Source organism: Branchiostoma lanceolatum, chromosome 11 (genome assembly GCF_035083965.1).
Source record: "Branchiostoma lanceolatum isolate klBraLanc5 chromosome 11, klBraLanc5.hap2, whole genome shotgun sequence".
Taxonomy (NCBI): Eukaryota; Metazoa; Chordata; class Leptocardii; order Amphioxiformes; family Branchiostomatidae; genus Branchiostoma; species Branchiostoma lanceolatum.
In genome coordinates this window covers 782,529-810,336 of record NC_089732.1, presented here as the reverse complement: position 1 = coordinate 810,336, position 27,808 = coordinate 782,529, and the positions used below count along the sequence as shown (strand labels likewise).

The 27,808-nt window shown below is 42.0% G+C and overlaps 3 protein-coding genes across 4 annotated transcripts; 1 reads left to right on the top strand and 2 right to left on the bottom strand.

Annotated features, from left to right (window-relative positions):
* Nucleotides 1-686: 686 nt before the first annotated feature.
* On the bottom strand, nt 687-13,872 carry LOC136444773 (neutral amino acid transporter 9-like). Of its 2 annotated transcripts, none has more exons than XM_066442514.1 (15): nt 13,712-13,872; nt 13,182-13,241; nt 12,296-12,425; nt 11,912-12,000; nt 11,440-11,503; nt 10,644-10,737; nt 9,644-9,811; nt 9,002-9,046; nt 8,373-8,573; nt 7,482-7,586; nt 6,538-6,644; nt 5,035-5,139; nt 4,243-4,391; nt 3,283-3,372; nt 687-2,433 (listed from the first exon to the last, which is right to left on the bottom strand). In XM_066442514.1, the coding sequence occupies exons 1-15, from the start codon at nt 13,846-13,848 to the stop codon at nt 2,256-2,258; spliced, it is 1,722 nt and encodes a 573-aa protein (XP_066298611.1). In that variant the 5' UTR covers nt 13,849-13,872; the 3' UTR covers nt 687-2,255. The 2 variants fall into 2 exon arrangements, with proteins under 2 accessions (XP_066298611.1, XP_066298612.1); XM_066442515.1 differs by lacking the exon at nt 6,538-6,644 and adding an exon at nt 6,091-6,197.
* A 222-nt stretch (nt 13,873-14,094) lies between these two features.
* On the top strand, nt 14,095-22,112 carry LOC136445019 (phosphoglucomutase-1-like). The gene is made up of 9 exons (XM_066442851.1): nt 14,095-14,362; nt 15,600-15,758; nt 16,805-16,967; nt 17,594-17,677; nt 18,400-18,579; nt 19,532-19,722; nt 20,916-21,073; nt 21,628-21,671; nt 22,069-22,112. Exons 1-9 carry the CDS (start codon nt 14,267-14,269, stop codon nt 22,110-22,112), a joined length of 1,119 nt encoding a protein of 372 aa, XP_066298948.1. The 5' UTR covers nt 14,095-14,266.
* Nucleotides 22,113-22,456: 344 nt separating this feature from the next.
* On the bottom strand, nt 22,457-25,811 carry LOC136444774 (tripartite motif-containing protein 3-like). Its single transcript, XM_066442516.1, has one exon. It carries the CDS (start codon nt 25,641-25,643, stop codon nt 24,099-24,101), a length of 1,545 nt encoding a protein of 514 aa, XP_066298613.1. The 5' UTR covers nt 25,644-25,811; the 3' UTR covers nt 22,457-24,098.
* Between the last annotated feature and the right edge of the window lie 1,997 nt (nt 25,812-27,808).

Here is a 27,808-nt window from a genome sequence, read left to right as displayed (position 1 = left end):
TGGCCTAGAAAGTCGATGATGATGTTGATATGGATATCGATTGGGGCACACATATTCAAGGCACCCAGAGCATTTTATGAGGCTTGAAACTCGAATTAGAAAAACTCAAATTTCTAGTCATTCCTACACATAGTAAGTCTCAATAACACTATACCATTACATATCGACATCAAAGGAGCAAAGATACGATGTCGTTGTGTGGTGAGAACTGATAGAAAATCTAAGCTCTAATAGACTGATCCTGACTGTCCATCACAATTAGCGGTTTGACCAATGAGAGCGTGACTGCATGTCCGTCAAATGTTTGCATTTTTATGTTTTGATTTTGCATTTCTACGTTTTGACGGAGGTGGGCGGGGCTATGGTATCGGTCTATTTACACAAGGCGCGTGAAACTTAAAGATCGCCATGTAGCTTAATTTTGTGCCGCTTTCGAGCACTTTTGATAAGAAATCCGCACGCAAATGTGGTAAACAGTGGCATTAACTGTCTATTTCATTAAGATTACAGCAACTAGAATATTTTCAAGCCTCATAAAATGCTCTGGGTGCCTTTAAGGAGACAAACGTACCCAGTATTAGCAAGTAAAAAAGATGAAATATCAAGGCAGCAGCTATAAAAACTGAAAGAATCAAACAGAAAGGAAACAAGTTTTTTTATCTTCACTTCTGTTTTTTATCTTGGCAAGATCTTTTCTTTACATCAACAATAATAGTAGTATATACAAATGTTTAACTTTTTCGTGGCAGTCTAAAGTTGGTAAAGATGTTTTTTATGTCCGCTCGCTTTCTATGGTGACAAGACATACATGTAGGAGGTATTCGTAACTGACAAGATAGCACTATAGTATGTACAAATATTTAACTTTTTTCGAAGGCAGTTTACTGATTGTAATACAATTATAATTGTGGTACTTATTCGTTGGCACTAAGTTTTCAATATCTTTAAAAATCCATGATCATGAACATGGGAATCTAGACATATTATCTGCCCTACAAGTGTGAATTTTATAACAGCAGCAATGATCAACTCACTTGCAGAACCGAGTACAGTCAAAAGGTGGCGCTGCAAAAATTCTATCATTGCCACCCAATAGAAAAATTTATTCCTAACTAAACTAACTTTTTGGTCAATGAACAAAGTGACGTATCCTTTCCACCAAAGTTGCACAAAATTTACCATAGTTACTGAAAAGGAAATTTATTCCTAACTACACTAACTTTTCTAGGTCAATGCACAAAATTATATAATAGTAACATATCCTTTCCAGCAAACTTGCACCTATGCATCTTTAGTAAACAATACATATCAACCTTCTCCATACTATAAAGGGAGCATCCATACACCTTGTTTGTACCAGATGCAATATGCTTCAGTAGTAAGAGGGTTAACATCATATGCTTTAACCTTATTCAAGCTAAGGAACCATCCATGTACCTTGTTTGTACCAGATACAAGATGCTTCAGTAGGAGGAGGGTTAACAGCCCATGCTTTAAGTTTAACCTTATTCAAGCTAAGGAAGTATCCTTGCACCAAGTTTGTACCAGATAAAATATACATTAGTAGGAGAAGGGTTAAAAATGTGCTTTAACCCTTTCAACGCTGAGGATCCAGCCATGCAGCATATTGAAATGGATACAACATCAGTCAGCAGGGTGACTGTTAAGTCTTTGATAATTAAAGTGTTCCACACTGTACTTATATACAGACAATCAGAGTTTGTTGTTGTCATCTTAAAGAATAAGTACAGACCAACAAAACTTTCCCCATGTTTTTTTTAGGAAAGAGAATAGTACACAGTCGGTTTTCCTCATGGCTGGTTTAAGAAGACGAATGTGCAGCAAGAAGAAGTTGACCACAAACTTTAAGATATCCTTAAGATTTGTTTTTTAGAAGAACTGGTCCTGAGCAAAGTGTTACCTTAATGTCTTCCTTGTTCTATTTCAGAAGAAGAACTTACTGTGACATGAAGAACTGGGCCACAGGGTTCTTAAGATTTGTTCTTAAGATAGATGTGATTTAAGAAGTTCTTACCATATGTCTAATTTTAGAAGACGAACTGTAAACCAAACATGTTTCCTTCAGCCCCCTTTCCAGTAGGCGTAAAGAATAAGAACAACTGTGTCTAGTGCACAGTATCACCTTTATAGCATTCTACCTCCCCTGCCTTGGGGATGTTATGAGAACAACTGAGAAACGAACAAGAAACAAACATGTTTGTTTAACGGGAACTGAACTAGGCCACACTTTTTTCTTACGTCTTGTTTAAGAAGAAGAACTGGCCCACGAAGTTGGCCAGGCCCAGCAGGATGATGAAGCCGTGCACGACGCCGGTGGGCCAGGTGAGGCGGCCGGCCTGTTTCAGCCGTACCAGGTGCACTAGGCACGGCAGCGTGAAGATGTACGCAAGGCCACAGAAAGCTCCTGAGAACCTGAGAAGTATAGAAAAATATCATTTTAAAGCATTTCTCATCAAGAAATACATGAAAATGCAGCTAGAATAAGGACAACTGGTAGTGAAGACCCTGAAAATGATAGGAAAATGTCTTCTCAAAGCATTCGTCATCAAGCAAGTCTAAAATAGCTATCTTGTGTTTACATGAAACTGCAGCTACATTAAGGGCAACTGGTAGTGAAGATATAGGCTAGACCACAGAATGCTCCAGAGAACCTGGAAATGATAGGAAACGTACGTTTGTGAATATTAGTCATCCAGAATGAAGTTGAAGAATAAAATCTGGACTACTGGATTACAGTATGAAGTTATCAGATGTTTCAAGCGTCCATCTGACACTTTTCATCAGTGATGGAAAATCATTTCACAGTATAGTCAAAAGTTTTTTTTTAAACAGACGAAAAATGTGTGTGCAGATGTTATCCATACAATCAAATCAGCTTGGCCATAGATGAATTTTCAGAAATATAGAGCAGGATGGGGGGAGGGTGCCAAGCACAAATGCATGTCGCAAGGGGGGAGGTCTGGAGGGGGGGGGGGGTACACCTGTCAAGAGGAGAGCATCTGCTGCATTTTGCCTTTTCTAGAAACAAATGGAAGTCATTTCCTGCAAGTTAAGCTTTGTGTCTTGTCTACAATTAATGAAATCTTGAGTTTTGAGCAAAATTACAGGCTGGGTTGGGGAAATATTGGAAGAAATATCCTAACTTTGAAAATCAACAGGATGGAGCTGGGATGAGAACAGGATGGAGAAGCGCCACTGTTCCATTCTGTAGAGAGATTCCTGCACTATGTTTAACCCATGGCTATAAGTGGCCAGACCCACCTGATGATGGTTCCTATATGAGGTAGGAAGCGGGCGAAAATGACACAGACTCCCACCAGAACCAGGTTCAGGACTATCACGTGCACAAGACTGGAACAAACAAAAACAGTTATTGAAAGAGCACAAACTGGCAAAAATACCACAAACAAGTTAGACTTTCATTATTGTTACATTATTTGTACTGTGGCGTCGCGTTGGCGTAACTGTAACAGTTAGCTATAAACAGTATAAGGTATTTGGCGTAGAACCTAGAGGTCCTGGGTTTGAATCCAGGTCTACTTGAAATACTCCGTCTTCATAGCAATCTGACCCAAGCACTGTGGACTCATGCTTTTTAGTATGCAGGTGTGACTTCCTTCAGCACTGGGTCGGTCGAAATCACCGTGTGATTCATTCAAAATAATATTCCGGTGAGTCAAGTCTTTGAGTTGGGGAACAGTTTATTTCTTATAATATATTTTACCATCTAAAATAAACTTCCATGCAATCACTGTCACTTCCTCACCCGGGGTAGGTTGACCCAAACAAGGAGTGCATAAACCGTAGTCTAAAGATGTACTTGTCAAAAATAGCTAAAAAGAGGAAACTTCCAGCACAAATTGAACCGCTATGATATACAGCACGTATTGTTCATTCATTCATCAGTCTGTCGTGCAGCGGCCGATCACAAGTCCTCTCCACATCCGCCGGTCAGTAGCCATTGCAGTATTTCCTTTCAAGACCAGAATGATATGCCCTGATGTTGTGCCCTTGAGAAAGGCACTTTACATGACTTTCCTCACTCCACCCAGGAAAGTCGCGGAATGGCAGCCACCCAGACCCTTGTGACAGTTCCACAAAGTATGCAAATATGTATCTGTTGCGTATTATGTGATTGTAAACCCTGCAGCAATTCAGTAATAGAAAGGCTGCCATTGCACGGGTAATTTCTGACGAATAAACCATTATTCACTTCCTGACCTGGGGTAGGTAGAGCCAAACAGGGTGTGCATGAACTGTAGTCTGAAGATGTAGAAGAGCAGCGGAAAGACGGTCCACATCTGGAAGAGCAGGAACACACGTGCCACGAATGCCAGCGTGTCCGTGTTGCTGAAGTTGTTCAGCAGGTTCTGGGGGAAATATGGAGGGAGAGAAATTGTAATGAACAACAATAAACTTACATCAAAATGTAAGGTTCTATTGGCAAAAAATAAATAGGTGATGTGGGGAAAAGAAATAATATCAGATTATCAGCAGTTTAAGTTCATCTGAGGGGTTTCAGTGATGCTATGTCAAAATAGTTCTGATTTGATGGCAAAAGCTCTTGAGATCTAACTTTGATGAAAGATGTAGAAAAAGTAACTTTGAGAATGGATGCCTATGTCCAGATGATTCTAATACAGTCTTCCAGACAACAGCAACGTATTTTTACATCACTCTGCAGTTTGATAAGAATTCCACTCCAAAAAGTACTGTTGGAGCTTCCTCATTAGACAACGCTTGCAGCTACATGTGCAAAAGTTAGGTGTGATGGATCGATAAGTGCAATATAACCAGCTGCTGCTGCGCTGCGTGCCTGCGAAGCTGGTGTGTTACGTCAAAGGGCGGTTATACTGCCTACAAAGATCAAGATACTTTTAGAATACCTTTGTCGTATACCTGTCAATTTAGAAGTAGGTTCATCTTTTACAAGGAAACAAACTTGGTGAGTTGCCTCAAACTTATCAAACATTGCAAGGTAGTCTTTTTTATGAAATTGTTAGTGTTACTTACATCCTCTATACAGTCCTTGTCTTTTGGGAAGGAGGCGTAGAAGACGGCCCCCACTATGACATACGTCACCATGACGCAGATGTAGGCTATGGTCAGGTCCCGACCCTGCATGGGAACATCATTAGTAAAGTGGGCACAGAAACAAACATAAAATAAACACAAAAAATATACATATCATGGTGTCTAATCGGACTTGACAGTTGTAGAGGAAAATGTCTAAATTTGAAAACCAACATGTGATTAAAGCAGGTGGCAAATTTCTGCAGAAATTGGGGCAAAGCGAGGATATTGTGCCCTATCGTACTGAGACCCACTCATATAACCAGTCATACTACTTGTTGCACAAATGCATGATTATTATGAATTAGGAACCATTTTCAACAAGATTTCTGATCGTATAAAACACAATCCTAATTATCAAAAACAAAGAGGATATGATTGACCAATATCTATTTTCCAAACTTGCTTGATTTGCTTATTGAGCAGTAAAAATCAGCACTAATAAATGCACTCTGTTCTTCTTCTACTTCCTGTTTAGCCCTTTATTTTCTGGCTTACCAGCGGTTGGCGTAAGCAGCTAGTAACAAGTGGCCAGTACAAATAAACAAAAATCCTTTAACCTTCTCCCTACTGCCTAACCTTATAACCGATACAAATCTGGTGCTACCTTCAGTTGGCAGGATGGAGGTTAATCAAGGAGGATACTTTAGCCAGTATTGCAAATTTGAATTGGTTATAAGGCCACACCAATCTAATTTCTTGGTTAACGGATTTTTATTTAAAAAAAAAAAAAACTAGAGAAAAAAAAATCATGAAAACAGAAGGCTGGCCCAGCCTTCTGCTTTCACGATTTTTTTTTCTAATATTTACTTTTTTTGGAAAATAAAAATCCGTTTACCAAGAAATTAAATTGGTGTGGCCTAATGTTAGGCAACAGGGAGAAGGTTAACAAATTTTTCCTTTGTTTGTACTAGGTGCATGATCTGCGTCATTCCTCCACAGGTAATCGCACCTGTGCCTGTTTGCTTGTTTGCTTGTTTGTTTGTTTGTACTCACTGTGTTCTTGGGGTTCTGGACGTTTCTAGTAATGGACAGCACACAGTTGTGGATGAAGTATGCCAGACATAACGTTCCAGTTAGAGCGGGAAAGTATTTACTAATCGCTAGTGATAGAGAAAACAAAACAAAAACAGAAGAGACGGTTGAACAGCAGAAATGACGTTGGATTGTGATTTCAGATCATCATCAATATTGGCATTTCGTCAATCATGTCTTGAAATTGTGAGTCAATCAATCGACTCACTGTCATACCAGATTTCTTGTCAAGGGTGTATATTTTGATTGGTGGAATTGTGATTCGTAGGATTTCAAGAAGACATGTTTATGGTTGAAGAGTACAGGGCTGTGGTTGTCCCTTATTTCCACGGCAACAAGAACCTGCTGATATCAAAAGTGCTGTTCAAGGTCATCCCCAGGACGAGGCGAAAGCGTCCGGAGACTCACGTTGTTTTCCGGGTGTTTCTGATTCCGACAGATCGACACCGCGGCATTGTGGATGAAAAACGCCAGGGATAAAATTCCTGTCAGGATTGGGAAGTATACACTGGCCTCTGGAAGGAATAAGACAAACAACATGGTTGCCCACAGTCAAGGTCATGGGGGAGGGGGGTAGGAGAAACCAAACTAACATAGCTGCCCACAGTCAAGGTCATGGGAGGGGGGGAGAAACCAAACAACATGGTTGCACACAGTCACGGTCATGGGGGGAGGATAAACCAAACAAGATGGTTAAGGTCATGGGGAAGGGGGGTAGGATAAACCAAACAACATGGTTGCACACAGTCAAGGTCATGGGGGGGGGGGGAATAGGGAAGTATGCACTGGCTTCTAGAAGGGACACAACAAAAACATGGCTGCTCACTGTCAATGTCAAGGGTGAGGTGGCAGGAGAAAACAACCAACATGGCTGCTTACAGTCAAGGTCATGGGGGAGGGGGGCAGGAGAAAACAACCAACATGGCTGCTTACAGTCAAGGTCATGGGGGAGGGGGGCAGGAGAAACCAAACCAACATGGCTGCCACTAGCCCAGGTCATGGGTAGGGGGGTAGGATAAACAAAACAACATGGTTGTTCACAGTCCAGGTCATGGAGGGGGGGCAGGAGAGGGAAGTATACAATGGTTTCAGGAAGGTACAAGACAAACAAAATGGCTGCCCACTGTCAAGGTGAAGGGGAAGGGGGGGAGAAGTCAAATCAACATGGCTGCTCACAGTCAAGGTCATGGGTGAGAAGGGCATTCACATCATGCAAATGCAGTTACTGTAGTTCTAATGATTTCCATGCATGAAAAAAAATTCTTATCTGCTGAACACCCTTTCACCAAAGGGTGCATGCAAACAAAACAACAATTTTCTACCTAAAACCCACTTCCATCCCTCTAACTCACCTGTGACATCGACATCTTTTCCAGTGTGGCTGAAGTCGAGATGAATTCCCCACTGCGAGGCCTTCACACTCACAAACACCACCAGGTACACTACAGACATGGTTCCTGCAGCACAAAGGTTTCTTCATCAGAAATGCAACAGACATACATGAAGCACCTCAATCAACAACCAACATCATGGTACCTGTAGCACAACACAAAGTTACTTCTTAAGAAAGGCAACAGACATAGCACCTCAATCAACAACCAACATCATGGTACCTGTAGCACAACACAAAGTTACTTCTTAACTTAGACTTAAGAAAGGCAACAGACATAGCACCTCAATCAACAACCAACATCATGGTACCTGCAACAGAAAGGTTTCTTCATCAGAAATGCAACAGACATACATGAAGCACCTCAAGCAACAACCAACATCATGGTACCTGAGCCCGGGTACCTGCGACAGAAAGATTTCTTCTTCAGAAATGCAAATGAAATAACGTTAGAATTGAAATCAACAACCAACATGGTACCTGCAAACAGAAATGCTATTTCTTAACCCTTCTGGTGCAGGATAAAATTTCATGATCACCTGCATTCAGAAATTTTAGGTAAAATAATCATATGAATCAGCCACAATGACCTCCATACCATTTCCAACAGGGCTTATTATAGGGCTTGTACCACAGACTTTACCCTAGACGGTCAACACTGTTCTTGAACTTAAAACATGAAGAATACATAACAAATTTTTCAAACTAAATATCATAGAAATCATGTGGTTGTACCTAAAACATGCATGCTAAGTGTAATGCTAGCATATGCTCAAAAACAAATGTTGTTTTATAACATTACTATAATACATGAAGCTGGTGGGTTATACTTAAGATGTAGCCAATACCTTACCGAGCGCATTAAACTTGGTGAAGAAGGTTGGAGACTTAAAGTTGAGGAGAGGGAAGACCAGGATGACAAGGAAGAAGGGGACTGTCTTCACGCGCTCCCAGACGTGGTGGAAGGTGTCATCGTCGCCGGGCGTCGCCACGTGGAACATACCACTCAAGTTCCCATTGTCGGGTGTGTGAGATGAATTCAGTGGGCAGAGCACTGTGGAAAATACATTATCTGTCATTGGTCCACATGAAAGCATACCTGACGTCATTGGTCCACACAAATACATGTAGGTCTGCCATTGGACCACACAAAAATATAAGTCTGCCATTGGACCACACAAAAATATAAGTCTGCCATTGGTCCACATAAAAATACAAGTCTGCCATTGGTCTAAACGAAACATGTCTGTCATTGGTCTACATTACAACAGAAGTCTGCCATTGGCCGGGTAAAGTTTGAGGTTGCTCAGTATTACATTTGTTTCCTTTTGTTGTCATCTAATTCTAATGTCCAAAAACAAACAAATAACCAAACTAGTGAGAAGAAATTATCTCAAGTGACTTGAAACACACATTTGACTTTTCTACAATCAAAGTCAAAGAAATTATTGAGAAATTGGCAGTACGGAGTCTATTTCTCACCTTCAGTGGAAGCAGATGTCTCATTTCCAGGCGCATTAATATTTTCTGGAATCAGAAGTTCTCAAGTAAATGAGTAAGTCAAGACTTGCACTACATGAAATCAATCCCTGTAACCAAACAGATTTTAGCTAACAATGAAATTCTGACTCAGAGATAACGAAACATTGGAAGTTTACAGGTGTATTTTATCGGCAACATTTACCATGGTCAATACTTACCTACGGGGGGCCATATATATATCTATCATTTATTTTCCATAGCATCATCAAGAGTGTGCTGGTCAATGCCAAAAGTTATACTTTTTTTTAGACTACATAACATTAAGCCTTTCAATCTGAAACGACCGACAATGACACCATCACTGAACAAATGTGTCTGGACCATTCCAAATGTACAAACCAGCTTTTCTTCCCAAAAACAAACTTAACCCTTGTCCAGCTGACATTTTTCAGGCAATTTATTTCATTAATCTGACTTTTTCTGCACTGCTGTGGCATAATGACTTCCGCATTAGATGTGTTTTGCTACGGTGTGATGCGTTTGGCCGTAAAAATACCCCCAACCCACATACAGGCTCTGTAACGTGCAACCCCTACATATAGGGGTCCTGCAGGACAAGGGTTAAGAAACATCCCGACTCACCATAAGCGAAGCTGACGACGTTGTAGAGGAAGTTGGTCATGAGGACCCAGTAGACGATCATGGCCCCCAGCAGAGCGGAGAGCGAGAAGAACACGCTACACCCCTCCCCCCACCGACCCAGGTAGTGTCTGCACACGTCCGAAAACTCTAGCACTTCACCCTCCTGGTCTGGGGAGGCAAAGGTCACAGGTTATAGGTTATAGGTCAGAGGGTAGGGGTGTAAGAACACGCTACACCCCTCCCCCTACCGACCCAGGTAGTGTCTACACATGTCCGAGACCTCTAGCACTTCACCCTCCTGGTCTGGGGAGGCAAAGGTCACAGGTTATAGGTCAGAGGCTACATCCCTCCCCCCACCAACCCAGGTACAGGTAGTGCCTGCACACGTCTGAGAACTCTAACACTTCACCCTCCTGGTCTGGGGAGGCAAAGGTCACAGGTTAGAGATTAGAAAAACACTAACAATCATTTTTCTTTTACAATTGCAACTTCCTAAGCTGGACAAAACTGTAATTATCTAAATAACTTCAATTACATTAAAAAAAAACATGGACAGGTAAAGTTTGTGTTGCAGTTGACTTTAAAGTTACTATTTATAAGATAAGATATTAAGAAAGCAAATCTTGTCAGACCTATAATTCATGGTTTTAGATGGATTTATATTTCATGGTTTTACTGTATACAACCTCAATCATAAGATAAGAAAACAAATCTTGTCAGACCTACAACACTATGGTTTTATCTTAGCTTGACCAAGAAAATCATCAGCATGACCGTGGAGGGCCGAAATCCACGAGGACGACCAAGGAGGAAGTGGATTGATAACATCAAGGAGGACCTCCACCACCTCAACCTACACAATGTAAATCCACAGGACAGAGGCACCTGGCGAGCGGCCACCAAGCTCCCCCATCAGCATGCAAGCACGTCAAACCCCCAGATGATGGGGAAAAGAAGACGATAAACGGGATAGTGAGTGAGTGAGTGACCACTTCCTTACCGACACCCTCCACAGACTTGATGACTCTATAGCAGGTGTACAGAGTCAGGCCTGCCATAACGACCATGATCACCAACCCCAGCACAAATCCAGCCTGCAAAACAGCACAAACAACATCTGTGGTATCTGTGCATCTTATTACAATCCTTATGTCATACCTGGGCCGCAAAAACGTTTGATATGGGTGTTCCAAACCGGGCAATAACTTTCGTTATCACACAGGGCTCTATTTTCATCACACAGGCTTTCATAGAATATTCAAAATGCATTTCTAGTCCGCTGTTGAAGATATGAATACCGGATTTGGAGGTTGCAATCGATGTTGTTCGACGACACAAAAGTCTCTCAACTTCTGGCACATATCGCCACGTTGAAATGTTTTTTTTTTTATAACAGTACGCATCAAAAAGGTACGCATCACTTAAAAGTTCAAAACCGCACAAAGCACAGAGAGTAGCTGACCAGTCTGAGCACCCTAAGGGTGGTTATACCGGCTATACAGATAGAGAAGCTGGTGTGTTACACTGAAGGGCGGTCATACCGTGGTCGGATAAACAGATAGAGAGTGCACAACGCTAAAGAGCGAGTCTGCTCCTATGAATGACTGAGTTCAGACTAAACCATGGGACTGAGGAGCTGACTGACTTTGATGTAAATATGTATATATTATGTAATGTTATGTTATGTGTATGTGTTCCAATGTAATCTGTATGTTATGTGACTCCAGGAAGAGTAGTGCAGTACACTTGTGTACTCACTAATGGAGTCGTTTTTACCAATAACCCAATAAGCTGACCTGTCCGAGCGCCCAGGGCATGCTGAGGAGGGAGGTTCCCATCATCGTGTTCCAGATGGAGAAACTGCAGAGGGAGGAGAATAGGAGTCAGATTATTAAAGACTCTTCCATCTCTGTGTTACATTGTATGCATGTACATGTGCATAACATTGGCAGTTTGTACCAGATACACACTACTAAGGTACAAGAGTTTAACATTTATTTTCAATTATTATGAAACACAACCAGAATACTATAGATAAGCAATGACAAATATTCTCATTTAATTCTTCATGATTGTCTTATTAAGAATCTTAATTTGAATGTCTTAATGCAAAGTACTTTGTGCATCAAGAACACAACGAAGTTAAACAAATCTTGCTGCAAGTTTTTTGTTAGATTAATTAACCATTTTCATTGATCTATTAATTCATTGATTGACATACTTTATATTAGATATAAACAGAACCTATAATTTATAGTATAAACTCACATGGTAATGAGGCTACCCTGTTTTCCGGACTGGTCCACAAACATCGGGGGGTAGAACAGGGTGGCTGGCACAATGTGGTCTGGGATACGCTGAGAAAAAAATAACAAATCTTAGATTGAAAGTTCATCCGTGTTGGTAGAAATTATTATGAAGATAAGTATCCCTTAGTGCCATTAAATTTCTGCAACAAAAAATAATTTTCAGTAAAGTAAGAAAGAAATTAAAAAAAGAAATATAGAGAGATTGATTGATTCATGATCATTCATTCAGTTTATGCTACTCTCTTTTGTACCCTGATTTGTTATAAGTTAACGATAGATTTAACAATTGATTGATTCTACTACGAACAGTGACTGGTTGATTGATTGATAGATTGGTACCTACCATCCTGTGGTCATCTGGTGGAGCGAGTCTGCTGTAGTACCGGTACCGGTTGTAGGTGGCGAGTGTACTGTGTGAGTCCAGCTCCTCCGATGTCCGTCTGTTTGTGGGGTAGTGGAACGGTTTCCTACTTCTGCAGGAGCGGAGGGAAGAGTTCAACAGTTAGTACTAATAGAATGACCAACACTGACGAACTTCCAAGCTGTTGATGTCATCAAATACAGTTGGCAATCAAGATGTTTCTTAACAACACATCCTAATTTGGTGGCTTGATTATAAGGTGTGGCAATCCTAGAATTACTGTAGAATGGACATCCTTGTAATGCACTTTTTGCATGACTTATATTACTTATAATGTGACTGAAATAAGGTATGACTTGATGAGCAGTGGATAAAAAATCTGCATAACTGGACATTGCAGAAGCTGTAGATTGAAATCTGTATACAAGTATTTGTAAACAATACGCGAGTTGCCGGTTTGGCGGCGCCATCTTGGGTCAGAGGTCAACCGGAGAGAAACAAGCGGCCGGAACGCTGGAATCCACGCGCGCAGCGGAGTCTAGACTTGTTTTTGTTTTGTTTTACCCGTAAAACGTGATTTTTCGGCGTAACACGTTTCTACTGAGTACATCAGGTATGTGAAGACATTAATACTGTTGTAAGTAGTTAATAAAAGATCGTAGGTAGTGAGTTTACTTGTCTTGGTGACGTTAAATGCGAAGGGAGGGGGGGGTAAACCATGCATAGACGTTAAATGCGAAGGGAGGGGGGGGGGTAAACCATGCATACATAAATATATAATATGTAATGGTTTTGTGACCTGTACTTAACCCAGCGGGAATATCATATGTGTACAAAAAAAGGTTTTAATTCATCGATCCCAACATACCTGGATCTACTCTTGTCATCTTCAATAGCTTTGTTAGGACTCCGCCCAGGAGACGCCAACCTGTTGGAATCAAAACAAACATATATATTCACATAGCTGTTTTTTTGCGTATCACGTCTCATACTCATAGGGTAGAATTAGAGTTCACTGACTTTCTAACTATCTGCTGTATCAGAACAAGCCTTGGTACAAAGTCCATCCATGCAAACCCATACAGGTTTAATGCTCTTACATAACAATGCGAACATCTCGGATATAAGTAAGGGGGGGGGGCAAACTTTAACAGACAATTTTTACGAACAGGTTCTATTCCAGAGCCTCCTTGCTATAAGTAATGAAGGTCAACATTCAGTCCGCACATTGTTCCATTATCATAATGAGAATCCAACAACTTGGCATTAAAGAAACGGGTCAAGGACACGTGGGAATTTATTTACGTCCTGCGTCAGAAACTTCATAACCTAGATTTTCCGGTCGAAAACAGTGGGCACAAACACGCCATAAAAACGCTTAGACTGACAAAAACTCACGGTTTTCGGTCGTCTTCTTCGTCGAGGAGATCCACATCTTGTATGGAAGCGCCATTAGTGGGTCCGTTTTCCGGGAAATCCTCGTTTATATCGACTTTTCCGTCCCGAAAACTGTTGTCCTGCCAGGCGGCAGCCATGTTGTCTACATGTGACCAGCCAGGTCAAAGGTCGTAGGACGATAAAAGTAGCTTCGGATTTCAGACTTCTTTGTGGATTTTAACAAAGTTACCTTTTCCCGATATAGAAACTTACATATACATATAATAACACATAATACCTTTTAATAATGCAGTTTTTAATCTAAAATTACTTAAGACCTTTTCCTGGACTAATTATGGTGACATTTGCTGTAGTCATACACTTTTATGAACCCCTCAGAAGTCTGAAACTCGAGACTCCCCTGCCCAGCTGGGCGTGCGTGCGTGTGCCGCTACAAGGTGACTATGGTGCCCTGCATGTAGGACGGTCTCCGCAAATCGTCCTCTGTCTCCGCTCTGCGTGTTCTACCGTCTTAGTCCTGCTTGTGTCTTGGAAGGGAAGTCTTAAGGGTCTAGCATGGCGCCTGCAGAGGTTGTTAAGGTGGCGACGGCGCCTTTTGAGGGGCAGAAACCCGGGACCAGCGGCCTAAGGAAGCCTGTTCCCGTCTTCAAGGTATTTTGATTTGTGTTTATGAAATGCACCTTAAGAAGGGTGTCTTGAGTGAAGTGTCTATATTTCATGAGCTTGCACTTTATCAATAGATCGGGAAATAAACATTTTGGGGTGATTTCGATAATACCATATGTAACATGCTGGCTTATAATAACTTTGACGCTAGAACTAACAAATCAGGTCATGGCTATTTCTGTATAATTTGTTTTCTTTTCTGGGGCTGTATAGTACTTAATACTGGTTTGTGCGTGTCTTAAGATGTGTTTTTCCTGTTTGGTACGTCGTGAATATAACGTTAGCTATGTTTTAATTAAGACGTTTTGTGTACTTGTAAGTGAAGGTTAATCTTGTTCTTGGAAACAAAGATAAGGATCACATTAATGAGTAACAGGTAAGGGGAGTGGACTTAACACCAAGAATCAATCAAGATTTTCTTTCTAGACTGATTAACATCTTACATACTGTGATTCCGCCTCCCTGAAAAGATATGTCCAAACAGGTCTCATGAGGAGTGCTGCACTAGAGATCTCTCAAACACACTGTTTTTCAAAGTGGCAGATTTATGTAACCCGGCAGATTGATGTTAATGGAGCTTAACACAGAAAATGAGTTTTCATGACAATTCATCATATTAGAATTACTTTCTTTTTGTGCGAAGGACTCTCAGTCATCGCTCTCCTACTAGTAGGCAGAAGACCGAAAAGTCCACTGTACTCTCAGAACTTAGTCAGAAGTATGATCAATTACCACTACACTTATCAATGCATGTGGTACTGGTAGGCAGTCTTTAATGATCTTGAGGTGTGGCACTCCTTAAATGCGGGACCTCCTACGTCCCCTCTAATATTGCAGTCTAATGGACTTTATTGTAAAAGTGTGGTTCATGCTAGCCTCCGATGCAGACTCCTCCCGGCTTTTCATTTTCAAATTACAGTTTTTATACTATTACATTTTTTTCTTATTGCCGGCCAGCAATAAGAAAAAAATGTAATAGTATAAAAACTGTAATTTGAAAATGAAAAGCCGGGAGGAGTCTGCATCGGAGGCTAGGTTCATGCGCCACTTACTGACCAGTCTATAGCTAACTGGTCCGGACCTTTCAGCCTGGTGGTACTAGTAAATGTGTTGGGTGTGTGAGCTTGTGGCCCGGGTTCGATTCCTGGGAGCCATGAGACTGTACTACTTGCCTCATGCGTTTTCATATCTCTAATAAAAACTATTTTCTTCTCCTCCCTAGGGGGAGCACTATGCGGCCAACTTTGTCCAGAGTACGCTGAGCTGCATCTCGGATGCGGAGCGAAAGGTGGGGAACCACACCCTAGTTGTCGGGGGCGACGGGCGCTACTTCATGCAGGAGGCCGTGCAGATGATCGTTAGGATGTGCGCCGCTAACGGGGTAAGTTCTACAATTTACATGTGTTCGTTTGCTTGTTTCTTTAATCAAGTGTCAATCGGCTAAAGAAGAGGTGAAAAGGAGCGGTCCAAACGGGATTTAAAGCATCCTACCTGACTGTAGACTCTACTCTTTATTTATTGAAATTGTGAATTTTGTATTGATTCTACTTTTCACACATGATAAAGACAGTGCCAAAAGAATGAGACTGGGAAGTGCTGGGAAGAACTAATGGCTAATAGGCTTATGGCACGGCTTAGACCACGCTACTCAAGTCCCTTAATGGTTATTAATAACTTAAATAGTATGATTTGACAATAAATTTAAGCCTAAAAAATAGTATGTAATTGTGGCTCCAGTTCTAAGTGTTTCTAAGCTCGAGGCCAGTGTTGTATGTGGGTCATGGTTTACTGGAATAACTATATTTAGCATGTACTTACCGTATGTATGACTGTGAACCTGATATCTGGATAGTCTCACTGTTCTCTATTTAGATATGAAATGTGATGAACTGCTACATATGATACACATGTGGATGCCTAGAAGTAGAACATGATGTCTAGTTATTTCTACCTTTCAGACACTAACAAAGTCAAAAACTATCAAAGGTTTCCGTACATTCATCTATAGTTGTGTCTTATAGATAATTTCTTTGAATTATGATATTCTGTTAGATTTTTTTCAGTGTTTCTGCATATAAACAATGTTTCTATTGATATATTAAATATATTCATAGGTAGATATATGAATTTAATCAGGTCACTACATAGCTGTATACTTATAGATACATTATGACTGTATACATACAAATTACAGACTGTATACATACAAATTGCCATAAGACATGTGTTAAACAAACGTATTGGATTGTTAAAACTTTGTTCCAATGCAAAATTTAATCAGACTCTGACTCTGATGGTTTAAACTTCCCGACACTTTGAGCAATTGCTGATGTTGTAGAGATTGAGATGTATTTGATTATTGTAATACCTTGATGTCTAGCCTTCATAAACATAATTCAATGCATTTTATTTTTGTTTATCCCTCAGTTGCAGAAGGTGATCGTTGGGCAGAACGGGATATTCTCCACGCCGGCGGTGTCGTGTGTCATCCGGAAGCGCTCCGCTGCGGGCGGGATCATTCTCACCGCCAGCCACAACCCGGGGGGTCCCAACGGCGACTTCGGCATCAAGTACAACATCTCAAACGGAGGTGGGTTTGTCTGTCTGTCTGTCTGTCTGTCTGTCTGTCTGTCTGTCTGTCTGTCTGTCTGTCTGTCTGTCTGTCTGTCTGTCTGTCTGTTTGTCTGTTTTTATTTCCACTAATGTCCTTACTGCTATTCTGCCTGAGGGATCCATTTTTACTTCACCCCAAGGGATAGAAATGATAAACTATTGTTTTTTGTGTGTTTGTGTGGTGTGTGTCTGTGTGTGTGTGTGGTGTGTGTGTGTGTGCGTCTGTCTGTGTCAGTGTGTGTGTGTGTGGTGTGTGTGTGTGTGTGTGTGTGGTGTGTGTGTGTGGTGTGTGTGTGTGTGTGTGTGTGCTTGTTATTGCACTGCAATTTCAGTACAGTCTGCCAGAGGGCGCTAGGCCTTAGGACGTCTGCATTACATATCCCACAGGGCTTACTCATCCTCTTCATCCCTTGGGAGATATAAGACACAGGGCCTGACATGTATTGTATTTCTTTTATGTGTAAATTGAAGGGATCATTTGTAGCTGTTCTTAGCACACAAGAAAAACAAATCTACAATTTGAATTGGACCCAGTCTTAGAAAGGAGACCTTAACAAAAGTTAAAGATGTCATGACAATAAAAAATTTTTTTTTTCTTTATAGGTCCGGCTCCAGAAGGAGTGACCAACGCCATCTTTAACTACACCAAGACAATAAAGGAATATCTCATCTGTCCTGACATCACAGGTAAGGATACGGATAATACTTTGTCTAAATTCAATTTTCAAAGGAGGTCTACTAGATTATTAAATGTTCTTTTCAAATATTAGTCATTCGTTTTACAAGTCAGTGGTTGAAGCAAGAAAGTTTTGGGAGGTTTATTTTCTCAGTTTTTCAGTTTCAGATATAGACTTATACTTAATTGTGTCTCCTCCACAGTTTGCTACATTGTAGCTAGTCTGGGTACTCAGACATTTGAAGTGGCCAGAAAGCCCTATGCTAGCCTGAACTCAATCAAGCTCCTGTAACGGCTTGCTGCCCTGTAACCGCATAGCCGCGAGGGGACAGAAATCCCCGGACAGCTGGAGTTTGCGTTATACAGACTAAGAAAGCCCCAGCCCTTCATAATGGAGATAGTTGACAGTGTGGACAATGTCAGGCTGGCTCTCAGACATTTGAGATGACCAATATTTGTGTTTGCTCCCAGTGGACCTAGCTAGCCTGGGTAAGCAGACGTTTGAGATGGCTAGAGAGCCCCATTCCTTTTTAGTGGAGATAGTTGACCATGCGGACAATGTTAGCCTCTTTTTCAGACTTTTGAGATGGCTTATCTTTGTGTTTCCTCCACAGTGGACCTTGCTAGCCTGGGTACGCAGACATTTGAGTTGGGTTGCCAGCCCCAGCCATTATACAATGTGGATGATGTTAAGCTGGCTCTCAGACGACTAATCTGTGTTCTTATTCCCCAGTGGACCTGGCTAGCCTGGGTAAGCAGACGTTTGAGGTGGCCGGCCAGGCCCAGCCCTTCGTAGTGGAGATAGTGGATTCTGTAGACGACTACCTGCAGATGTGTCGGGACATTTTCGATTTCGCCACTATCAAGGCTCTGCTGGCGACCATCAAGATCAGGGCAGACGCCATGTCCGGAGGTGAGGAGGATGTTGTTGTTGTTGTTATTGTTTGTTTTCGTGTTTGGTAGAAGAGGAAGATTTTGGATGTGCTGAAGCTGTTTTATACTTTTGTGCTTTTGCCATAACTTTAAACAACATCTCAGATAGAAAGTTGGATCCATGAAATGAAGAGGATCCTCAGTGCTTTTAAATTGATCTAAAAGTTGTAAGTGCCTTATTGTCGTATTTAGTGTAATTGTAATGTTAGTGGTCCGCAACATCAGCTTGTCTGTCTGGCGTTCCACTGTGTATTGTATTGTAACAGTTGCAATTTCGAATAAAGATAAAGAAAGATAAAGATAAAGATAAAAGAGAGTCTTGGGCAAGGAATCGGTATCTCACTTTTTATATGATTCAGATAACTTTGCTGTATCCAAATTGCTTGCCATCAATTGTTTTATCTCATAGATCCAGTGATGGGTCGAAAATTTGGAAGCTAATTTCCTTACACTGTAAGTTACAGTGTTTGAAAGGAAGAGTATTCTTTCTACAATCAACCTGGATAACAAAGTTTTTTGCGCAACCAATGTTTTGGTGACCATCTGTCATTTTTCTCAGGGCAATACTGACTGGTGGTATACTTTGCACTGCACTGTAGGTGAAGATTGCAGTCCGAAATGTGACTAAGGAAACTATTTATGAATCATCATTCTTAACCCTTGTCCTGCTGGGCTTTTTTTACGCAATTTATTTCAATAATTTCATTAATTCTTAATCAGGTCATTTTCCCTTTAGTTTTTCTGTGCTGCTGTGGCATAGTTACTTCAATCTGCATTCTGTGCGTTTCGCTGCGGTGTGATGCGCTCAGCTGAAAAATACCCCCAACCTGTACATATACAGGACCCACATACAGGCTCTGTAATGTGCAACCCTGTATATAGGGTTCCGCAAGACGAGGGTTAACAATATGAATTTGTCTGTACCTCCCCAGTGATGGGCCCGTACGTGAGGAGAGTCCTGTGCCAGGAGCTCGGCGCCTCGGCAGACGCGGCCGTGCGGTGTGACCCCAAGGACGACTTCGGAGGTCACCACCCTGACCCCAACCTGACCTACGCCGCCGACCTTGTCAACGCAATGAAGTCGGGAGACTACGAACTGGGCGTGGCTTTCGACGGAGACGGGGTAGAGTTGTGTTTTCCTGACCTTGTGTCTAAACACCTGTCATTCTTCATCTTTCCCTTTTAAGACTTGATTTTTCTTATTTAATAACCTCATCGAATTCACAGCAAACTTTAAACCACCGCAAAAATGCTCATTCTTTCTTTTACCCGCCTACCACATTGTTACAACCAGGAAATAAAAATTGTTCCATTTTCTCCCTAACACAACATTAAGCCACTGTGAACTTAACCTTCTCCCTGCTGCCTAACTCTGTAACCAACAGAAAATTGGGTGCCAAACAGCTACTTCAGAGTGCTAAAGGTTAACCTTCTCCCTGCTGCCTAACTCTGTAACCAATAGGGAATCGGGTGCCAAATGGCTACATTTGTACTTCAGAGTACTAACTTCCATTAACATTGGCTGACTGCTTAGTACGTATATCTGCCACATATCTGAAAAACAGTGGGTTCCTTGGTTTGAGAGATCTCTAGTGTAGCACCCCCCAGGTATGCACAGTTTAGATATACTGGAGTGCATTTTATTGTGGGACATTGGGTTGGGGATCTGTTTGGATGTCTCTTTTCAGGGTGGGGGAATGTTAGTAGATGTTAAAGGTTAAATTTTGCACTCACACACACACTGTTGATGTTTTCGTTGATTCAGGATAGAAATATGATTCTGTGAACTTAACCTTCTCCCTGCTGCCTAACTCTGTAACCAATAGGGAATTGTACTTTTGAACTTCAGAGTACTAACTTCCATTAACATTGGCCGACTGTTTACGTATATCTGCCACATATCTGAAAAACAGTGGGTTTGAGAGATCTCTAGTGCAGTACCCCCCAGGTATGCACAGTTTAGATATACCGAGGTGCATTTTACGGGGGGGGGGGTGACATTGGGCTGGAGATCTGTTTGGACGTATCTTTTCAGGGTGGTGAAATTATGTCGATATTAAAGGTTAAATTTTACATTCACACACACACTGTTGCTGTTTTTGTTGTTTTAGGATAGAAATATGATTCTGTTTGTTTGTTTGTCTGAACCTTTGTTTATTCATGATAAGCTCAAATCGGCACGCAGGCCGCTTTCCATTGAGACCTTCTCCCTGCTGCCTAACTCTGTAACCAATAGGAAATTGGGTGCTTAATAGCTACATTTTGCTTTTCAGAGTGCTAAAGGTTGAATATTACAGGTTTTTTTTGTTGTTTCAGGATAGAAATATGATTCTGGGTCGCGGAGGGTTCTTTGTGACGCCGTCGGACTCGGTGGCCGTCATCGCGGCGAACTGCGACTGCATCCCGTACTTCCGCCGGACGGGCGGCGCCAAGGGGTTCGCAAGGAGCATGCCCACAGGAGGGGCGCTGGACAGGTGAGACGTCTTATAAAACTTTCTGCAACATATGATCCACTGCTCACCGAGTCACGTGTCTCATCTGCATAACGTGACGTCACAGAAGCAGTGGATGGTTCATTCCTTGACAAAGACTGTAGCTGATCAGTCGAAAATTTGGGTAAGTCCAATTTATTGTGTTGGCTTTTACAGTTTAAACTCCATTCAGGATCTTATAAAATAAGATGTCCAAGACCTGGATTTGATTGTACTATTGCTAAACGTAAAATATAGCCAACACACTTATCGAGAAGATTAGGGGTGACTCGGTGTGCTTGGCCAAAAACGCGAGCCATAGCAAAGCCGTATCACTAGCTACTTGAAAAAAACATCATGTTCATTTTCCTGTACTTTGATTTTCTCTTGTTTGTATTATGTGTTATGCTTTTTGTGAAATGCAATACAGAAATAAACAAAAAACAAAAACATCATGCCTCACCTTAATTGAGGTCTTGACTGCTTTTAATTACCCTTTATTGCTGATATTTAGCTGATACATCTGGTATATCACTGTTTGTGTTGTTCTCTTGCAGAGTGGCGGCAGGGTTGGGTGTCCCCATGTTCGAGGTGCCAACAGGTGAGTCACGACTCTCAGTTGTACCCTCTTTTAAATCATAGTAGGATTGGTCTGGACCAATCGTAGGGAATTACTCTGGAGGAAGCGACCTCTGACCTCCGCTCGGGCTACCTCAGTCTGCGGCATCCGCCGTGCTGAACGGCGCGGCTGGGCTCGCCCCCCGTGCAATGTTACCACCTTACCATCTTGCTGCAATTTCACTTCTTTGTTTAAACTTACCAACAATTTAAACTTACCAACAATATACGTAACACACTGCAGTTTGTGTTGTAACCGCCAAGACCACAGTCTTTGGCCATTGATGTCTTTGTACAACCAATAAGCTTCTACTACAGAGCAGTTTCACAGATTAAAGACATCACATGCCCTCTATTAACTCATCTACCACCCTGAACAGATGTGTCTCAAGAAACAACGTCCTCCAGTGCACTCATGTACTAGTATATCTAAAGTGTGCTTACCTTAGCAGTGTACTGCATTAGAAATCTCTCAAACACGCTGTGTTTCAAAGTGGTAACCTGGTAGATGATAATCAGGTTTTTTTCTAGAAAAATTGAATAAGAGGGAGCACACACAGGCAAGAGAGCAATTCTATGTATCTATGGAAGAATCAATCGCTGAGTGAAGTCTGTATGCTGGGGATTAAGCTAAAATCTGAATTCAACAAGGGGGAACTGGGCTGAAACAAGAGGACGCACCGCCCCTCTTTCCTGATTTAGATAAACCCCTGATAATGTAAGTTACAGTGTATCTCTATATTAAGAGGAAACAATGTTCAGTCCTTTGTAAAAAGAACATTTCCTTTTTAATTGCCTCTAACATCCCTTAGTTTGACGCATCTATAATGTACAGATGTCTATGGTCAACATCATCTCTTATGATAATTACCGGTATTCATCTTTGCTAAATCATACATATTAAAAGCACAAACATGATCCAAGAACTCCAAAGCAAGTATCTTACAACATCTCAGCACATTTTCTGCTGCAATACAATTTATGATATTAGTTGAATCAAAGTTAATGTATCATATCAAGCAGACTTGTAGTTCCAGCATACAGTTTTCTATTACTTAAGACTTTTGTTGTAATTATCCACAATATCCACAACATTGGCCTCCCTCAGGCAATATTGACCATGATAAGATCCTAATCTATTCACAGCAGATATCTAACATAATCCTGTACAGCAGCAGCGTCAATGCTACTTCAGTCTTCGCCAAGAATCAAGGGCTTACTATAATTGTAAATCTCTGTCTGATACTCATATATTTCTTCTTCATATATTTATATACTCATATATGGGGCTGTGTACCGGTACACTGTACCAATACAGTACCGGGTACAATCAATTAGGTACAGGTCCAAAATACCTGACAATCAAATATCATGATTTTACCAGTTCAAAACCTGCTTTTGTCCTTATTGAAAATCTAGCATTTTCCGAACAAGTAGTTTAGGTACAGGTTCAGGTCCGGACCTGTACCTTAACCCGTGTACCTGTACCTGTACCTAAAATTTGTTTAGGTACACACAGCTCTACTCATATATTAGTTATATAACCACCCATCAGTATATAACACATCAGCTTCACAGGCACACATACAATGACTGCTCGTTATATTACACTGAACAATCACATGTTAATAAAAGACTATCCTAATTTGTGACTGTGGGTACACCAGTGTACCTAGGTATTTTGTAGGCTATAGGGTAGAGGTGCACTTAGTCTAGTTTTCAGAATATTCCTGAAATCTGATGATAAGTGTCAGAAACAGGAATACAACCATTCTTGTACTTTGTTAGATGTACGTATTTCTTGTTTAAAATTTTGAATTTAGCTATAGAATGGATTGAAGTTCTTTTAAGAACTTCAATCCATTAATAAATTCAATTACATCTTGCTGACATTCTACTTCTGTTAGGCCACACCAAGCCTTCTGTTTTCATGATTTTTTTTTCTAAAATTTCTTTTTGGAAAATAAAAATGCGTTAACGAAGAAATTAAATTGGTGTTGCCTTATGCACCCAAAATTCTTTTTTTGTACCTAGATTCTAAGGTTATGTGGACCAGTGCACCTGTTTCCAAAAATGAATTTTGAGCCCTCCTAATGATGTTTTAAAAAAGTTCATCAATCAGTCCTTCCCGCACCAGACGGTGCATAGGACAGTGCCCATCTCTGTTTCAATAGCCCTTGGGCCACACAACTTTGTGCTATCACTACAGCAGGGGGCTAGTCCACTGGTAGTGGTGTGTGTTCAACTGCCACACTCTTTCCCAAACACTGAGTGCTAAGCAGAGAAAGCAGTGATGTTACAGTACCATTTTTAAAGTCTTTGGTATGACCTGGCCGGGAATCGAACTCACAACCTACTGTACGTATGCAAGACGAACACTCTATCCACTCGGCCATTGCACCGGTTCCTGCTAATGATACTGTGGGTGAAACACGACGACCGTACCCCTCGCCCAGTCAGACACCACCAGCTGTCCCTGTGGTCCCATCGCAATGGCCTGCGGGGCCTGTATGTCCGTAGCGACGTGCCGAAGGAATCGACCTGTCTTGTCATACAGCTCCAGAGGGTTTCTCTTATTGTTAGCCACAACGATGTTACCCGACCTGTCCGTACAGATGCCACAGGGGTAGTACAGCTTGCCCTCGCCGCTTTCCCAGCTTCCGAACTGGAACAGTAACTGTCCGTCCTTGTTGTACACAAAGACACAGTCGTTCCCCCAGTCCGAAACCAGAACGTTCCGCCGTTCCGTATCCACAGTGATGTACCATGGGTTCTTCATCCCCTGCTGTCGACCGATGGTTTTCATAAGTTTCCCTTCCGGCCAGAACACCTGCACTTCACCATGTTTGTTGAACAGGCCTTTCTTGGTTTGTGTGATGAGGATGTGGTTCTTCTTGGTGTCCACGGCAACTCCTCTATACCACCCTGTCTTCTGTAGGTCAAACTTCCTCCGTGCCCTGCCCTTCTTGGTGTACTGCACGGCAAACTCAGCTGACTCTGTGTTCCCCACCACCCACAGGTATCCCTCCCTGTCTAGGGCCACGTCATGGGGGTACATCTTCTGTCCACCCGACCCAAACAACAGAAACTGGTGGACGACCATTCCCTGCTGATTGAAGACTCGGATTCTCTGGTTTCTAAAGTCTGTCACAAAGATCTCCCCTTCATCCGACACCGTAACACCGCTTGGATCCTTGAACTGTCCAGTTCCTGATCCCCCACCATCAAATGCAGCTGGTTTCGATGCAGAAGGGAGAGACGGGACCGTCACGCGCCCCAATGCCGGCACTTTCGTGTCTATCGGCTGAAAGACGGCAACCTGGTTTTGTACAGGGGGTTCTGCCGCTTTTTCTCTGTATATTTCTACCACTACTGTGAAAAAGTTTTCCTCGCAAACGCTTTCCTCCCCCAGTTCCTGTTCTGCTTGATCACAGGCAGCAGACAGTTCATTGGCGTCTGCCAACACTCTGTCCCTTTCAGTCTGTATCCTCTCCAAGTTTCTCCTGTGATTTGCTTCCGATTCAGACAGGAGGTGGTCCCTTCTCTCTGCGAGTTTCTGCACCATTTGGCTGTAGGCCTGAATGATGCCGTTGTCTGTCTGCTGTTTCTGTTCAATCAGCCTTTTCTCTTCATCCCTCAGACCTCTGACGAAACTGAAGTTGCTTTCGAGGATGTTCCTTCCTTCGTCGATCAAGGCTTTTTGTTTTAACGTCTCGCACTTCCTCCCTGCGTTGAGATTGTCTGGCAAGCCTGCGACCCCCTGGGGGCATGGGACGACTAGACGACAGATCGGGCACTGGAAGGTCTCTTTCCCCTCCGCATGGTGCTGTAGGCAGTCCTGACAGAAGGTGTGGATACAGGGCAGCACCTTGGGCCTGGTGAACAGCTCCAGGCAGATGCTGCAGGACAGCTCTTCAAGGTTTGGTGTCCACGAATCGGGCGATGCGGCCGCCATCTTGGTTGTATGTTGCACAACTGTGAAACCAAGTGTGTCAGCTGACTGGCAGGGTAGGTTCGTGATACTGTAAAAAGCTTAACGTCCACGAGGGTTTAATTTAGCCGCAGGACGGGAAAGGTGACGTTTTTAGTGTTTCAAGGTCTCGGTTGAAACAACCTTAGTAACGCAGTGCAAGGACAAGCATAATGTTTGGAGTGTGATCTCGTTCTTGTTTACCTTAAACATAAAACCATCACAGATATTTCCGGTTTTACAGTATAGGTTGTAAGGTCAGCTGGGAATGCTGACAATGGTCCAACGTATGCCTGTAGGGCTAGTTACCTGCCAGACAGCTGTGTACTCGATTGAACTTAATGATGCATACAGAAGTAGCGAATAAACAATAGCAAAGCTGTAAGTATCAGACTTAAATTGCCAATTTAGGCTAAGTAAGGTCCTTGCTGGTAATCATAATGTAGGTATATAATTATATAGCAGGTTTCTGGTTTGAAATGATTGATTTGGCAAAACTACAGTTACTATAACAGCAACTCTAAATTCACTTATTTTTTAAAGGGCTTTAATTTCATGGCAGAAGTGGAAATGGAGTTTTTGCAGTGTTTGAAGGTTGTGGTTGAAAGATTTTGTAGTGCAGTAACTACATGTAATGATTATAATTGTACAATGGAAATATCTATCCATGGTATTATGATTTTGCAGAGGAGAGGTCACTACAGAAGTAAAACCACCGCGAACATTTAAAGATTCACTGTACACACTTGTATAACACATGGGCCAGAAGGAAGCATATGTTTCCGAAAATAGTTTCATCAGGTTGGTAGAACATAGGATATTTGGAGTTTCTTTTAACACAATCTGAATGGGATACAAGCTCAGCCATATTTGGGATTGCGCTCTCGCCGCAAAAGCGCCACCTACATCGGCTACTTATACTTATAGCGGTGAGAAGCAATACTCCAGTCAGAAGCTCTGAAGAAGGTGTCTGACAGACACCGAAACGTCAGCAGGTGAGATTACCTGGTTGTGTAAAAAGAAACTCCAAATATCCTAAGCATATGTTTGTTTTGTGCCCACCTGTTTTGTGAATGCTAGTGTGTCTTCTGGCTCTTTGTTGATCACACAAAGCAGGCTTTTAGAGTTGTCCTTCAAGTTAACAATAGTGGTAATTTGGTACCAGACATGCCTGCAGGGCAGATCATGGCAGATGTCACCATAACAGTTCTTCTGTGGTTAAAGTTTAAGTCTTTCCCACACCTTTCAGTATATTATGAGTGTCAGTGCCCATCCATGTTTATTATACAGCCTTTGAGCCTCACAGGCCACTACAGCAGGGGGCTAGCACTGGTAGTGGTAAGTGTTGAACTCCCATTCTCTTTCATACACTTAGTGCTGAGAGCTAAGCAGGAAAGGACCGTCTGAGTCTGGTCGGGTCTGTGCTGTATATTTTTTTAAATCTTTGGTATGACCCTGCTGAGGTGGGAAACCCCGACCTTCTGAATGCAAGGCAGACACTCTCTGTACCCCCAGATGGTAGCCTGCGTAGTCCAGTGGTTAGCAATCTTGCCTCTGGAACTAGAAGCCCGGGGTTCGATCCCGGCTGTGTTGCTCACCCGACATGCACGCTACCGGAAAGGATCGCAGTCCTTAGGACGGGACGTTAAGCCGTGGTCTACTGTTCATTGTGTTATTCGAAAAGAGCTAGGGGAATTTCCCCGGTACAATGAACCTGTAAATACTGTACATAGCGTCTGTCTTCTTCTCTGTCACGACCAGTGGAAGATTAGCTCTTCAGTGAGCTAAAACTGGATCAAGATTACTTTACTTTTTCCTTTCCCCAAGGCCATTGCACATTAGTTAAATTAAAAAAGTAGAACGCAGAATGTCTGCAATTTATCATGCATGAATTCCTCCTTCAAGAGTCTAGACTTTTATGTTGATTTCGAATCTTGAATTTTAGGACTGGCTGTTACAGCATTATTCATGGTTCAGTGGGTACGTACAGTGACTACAGTTCTGAACTAGAAGTCAAGAGTTCAAATCCAAGCCGTTGTTGCTCACCCAGCTTCCATAATTACCTTCACGTGATGCCTCAGGGTGAGATCTTATTGTTCACTTCCCCTGTCTCAGAGAACAGTCACTGTTAGCCTGGTCCCAGTCTCTAG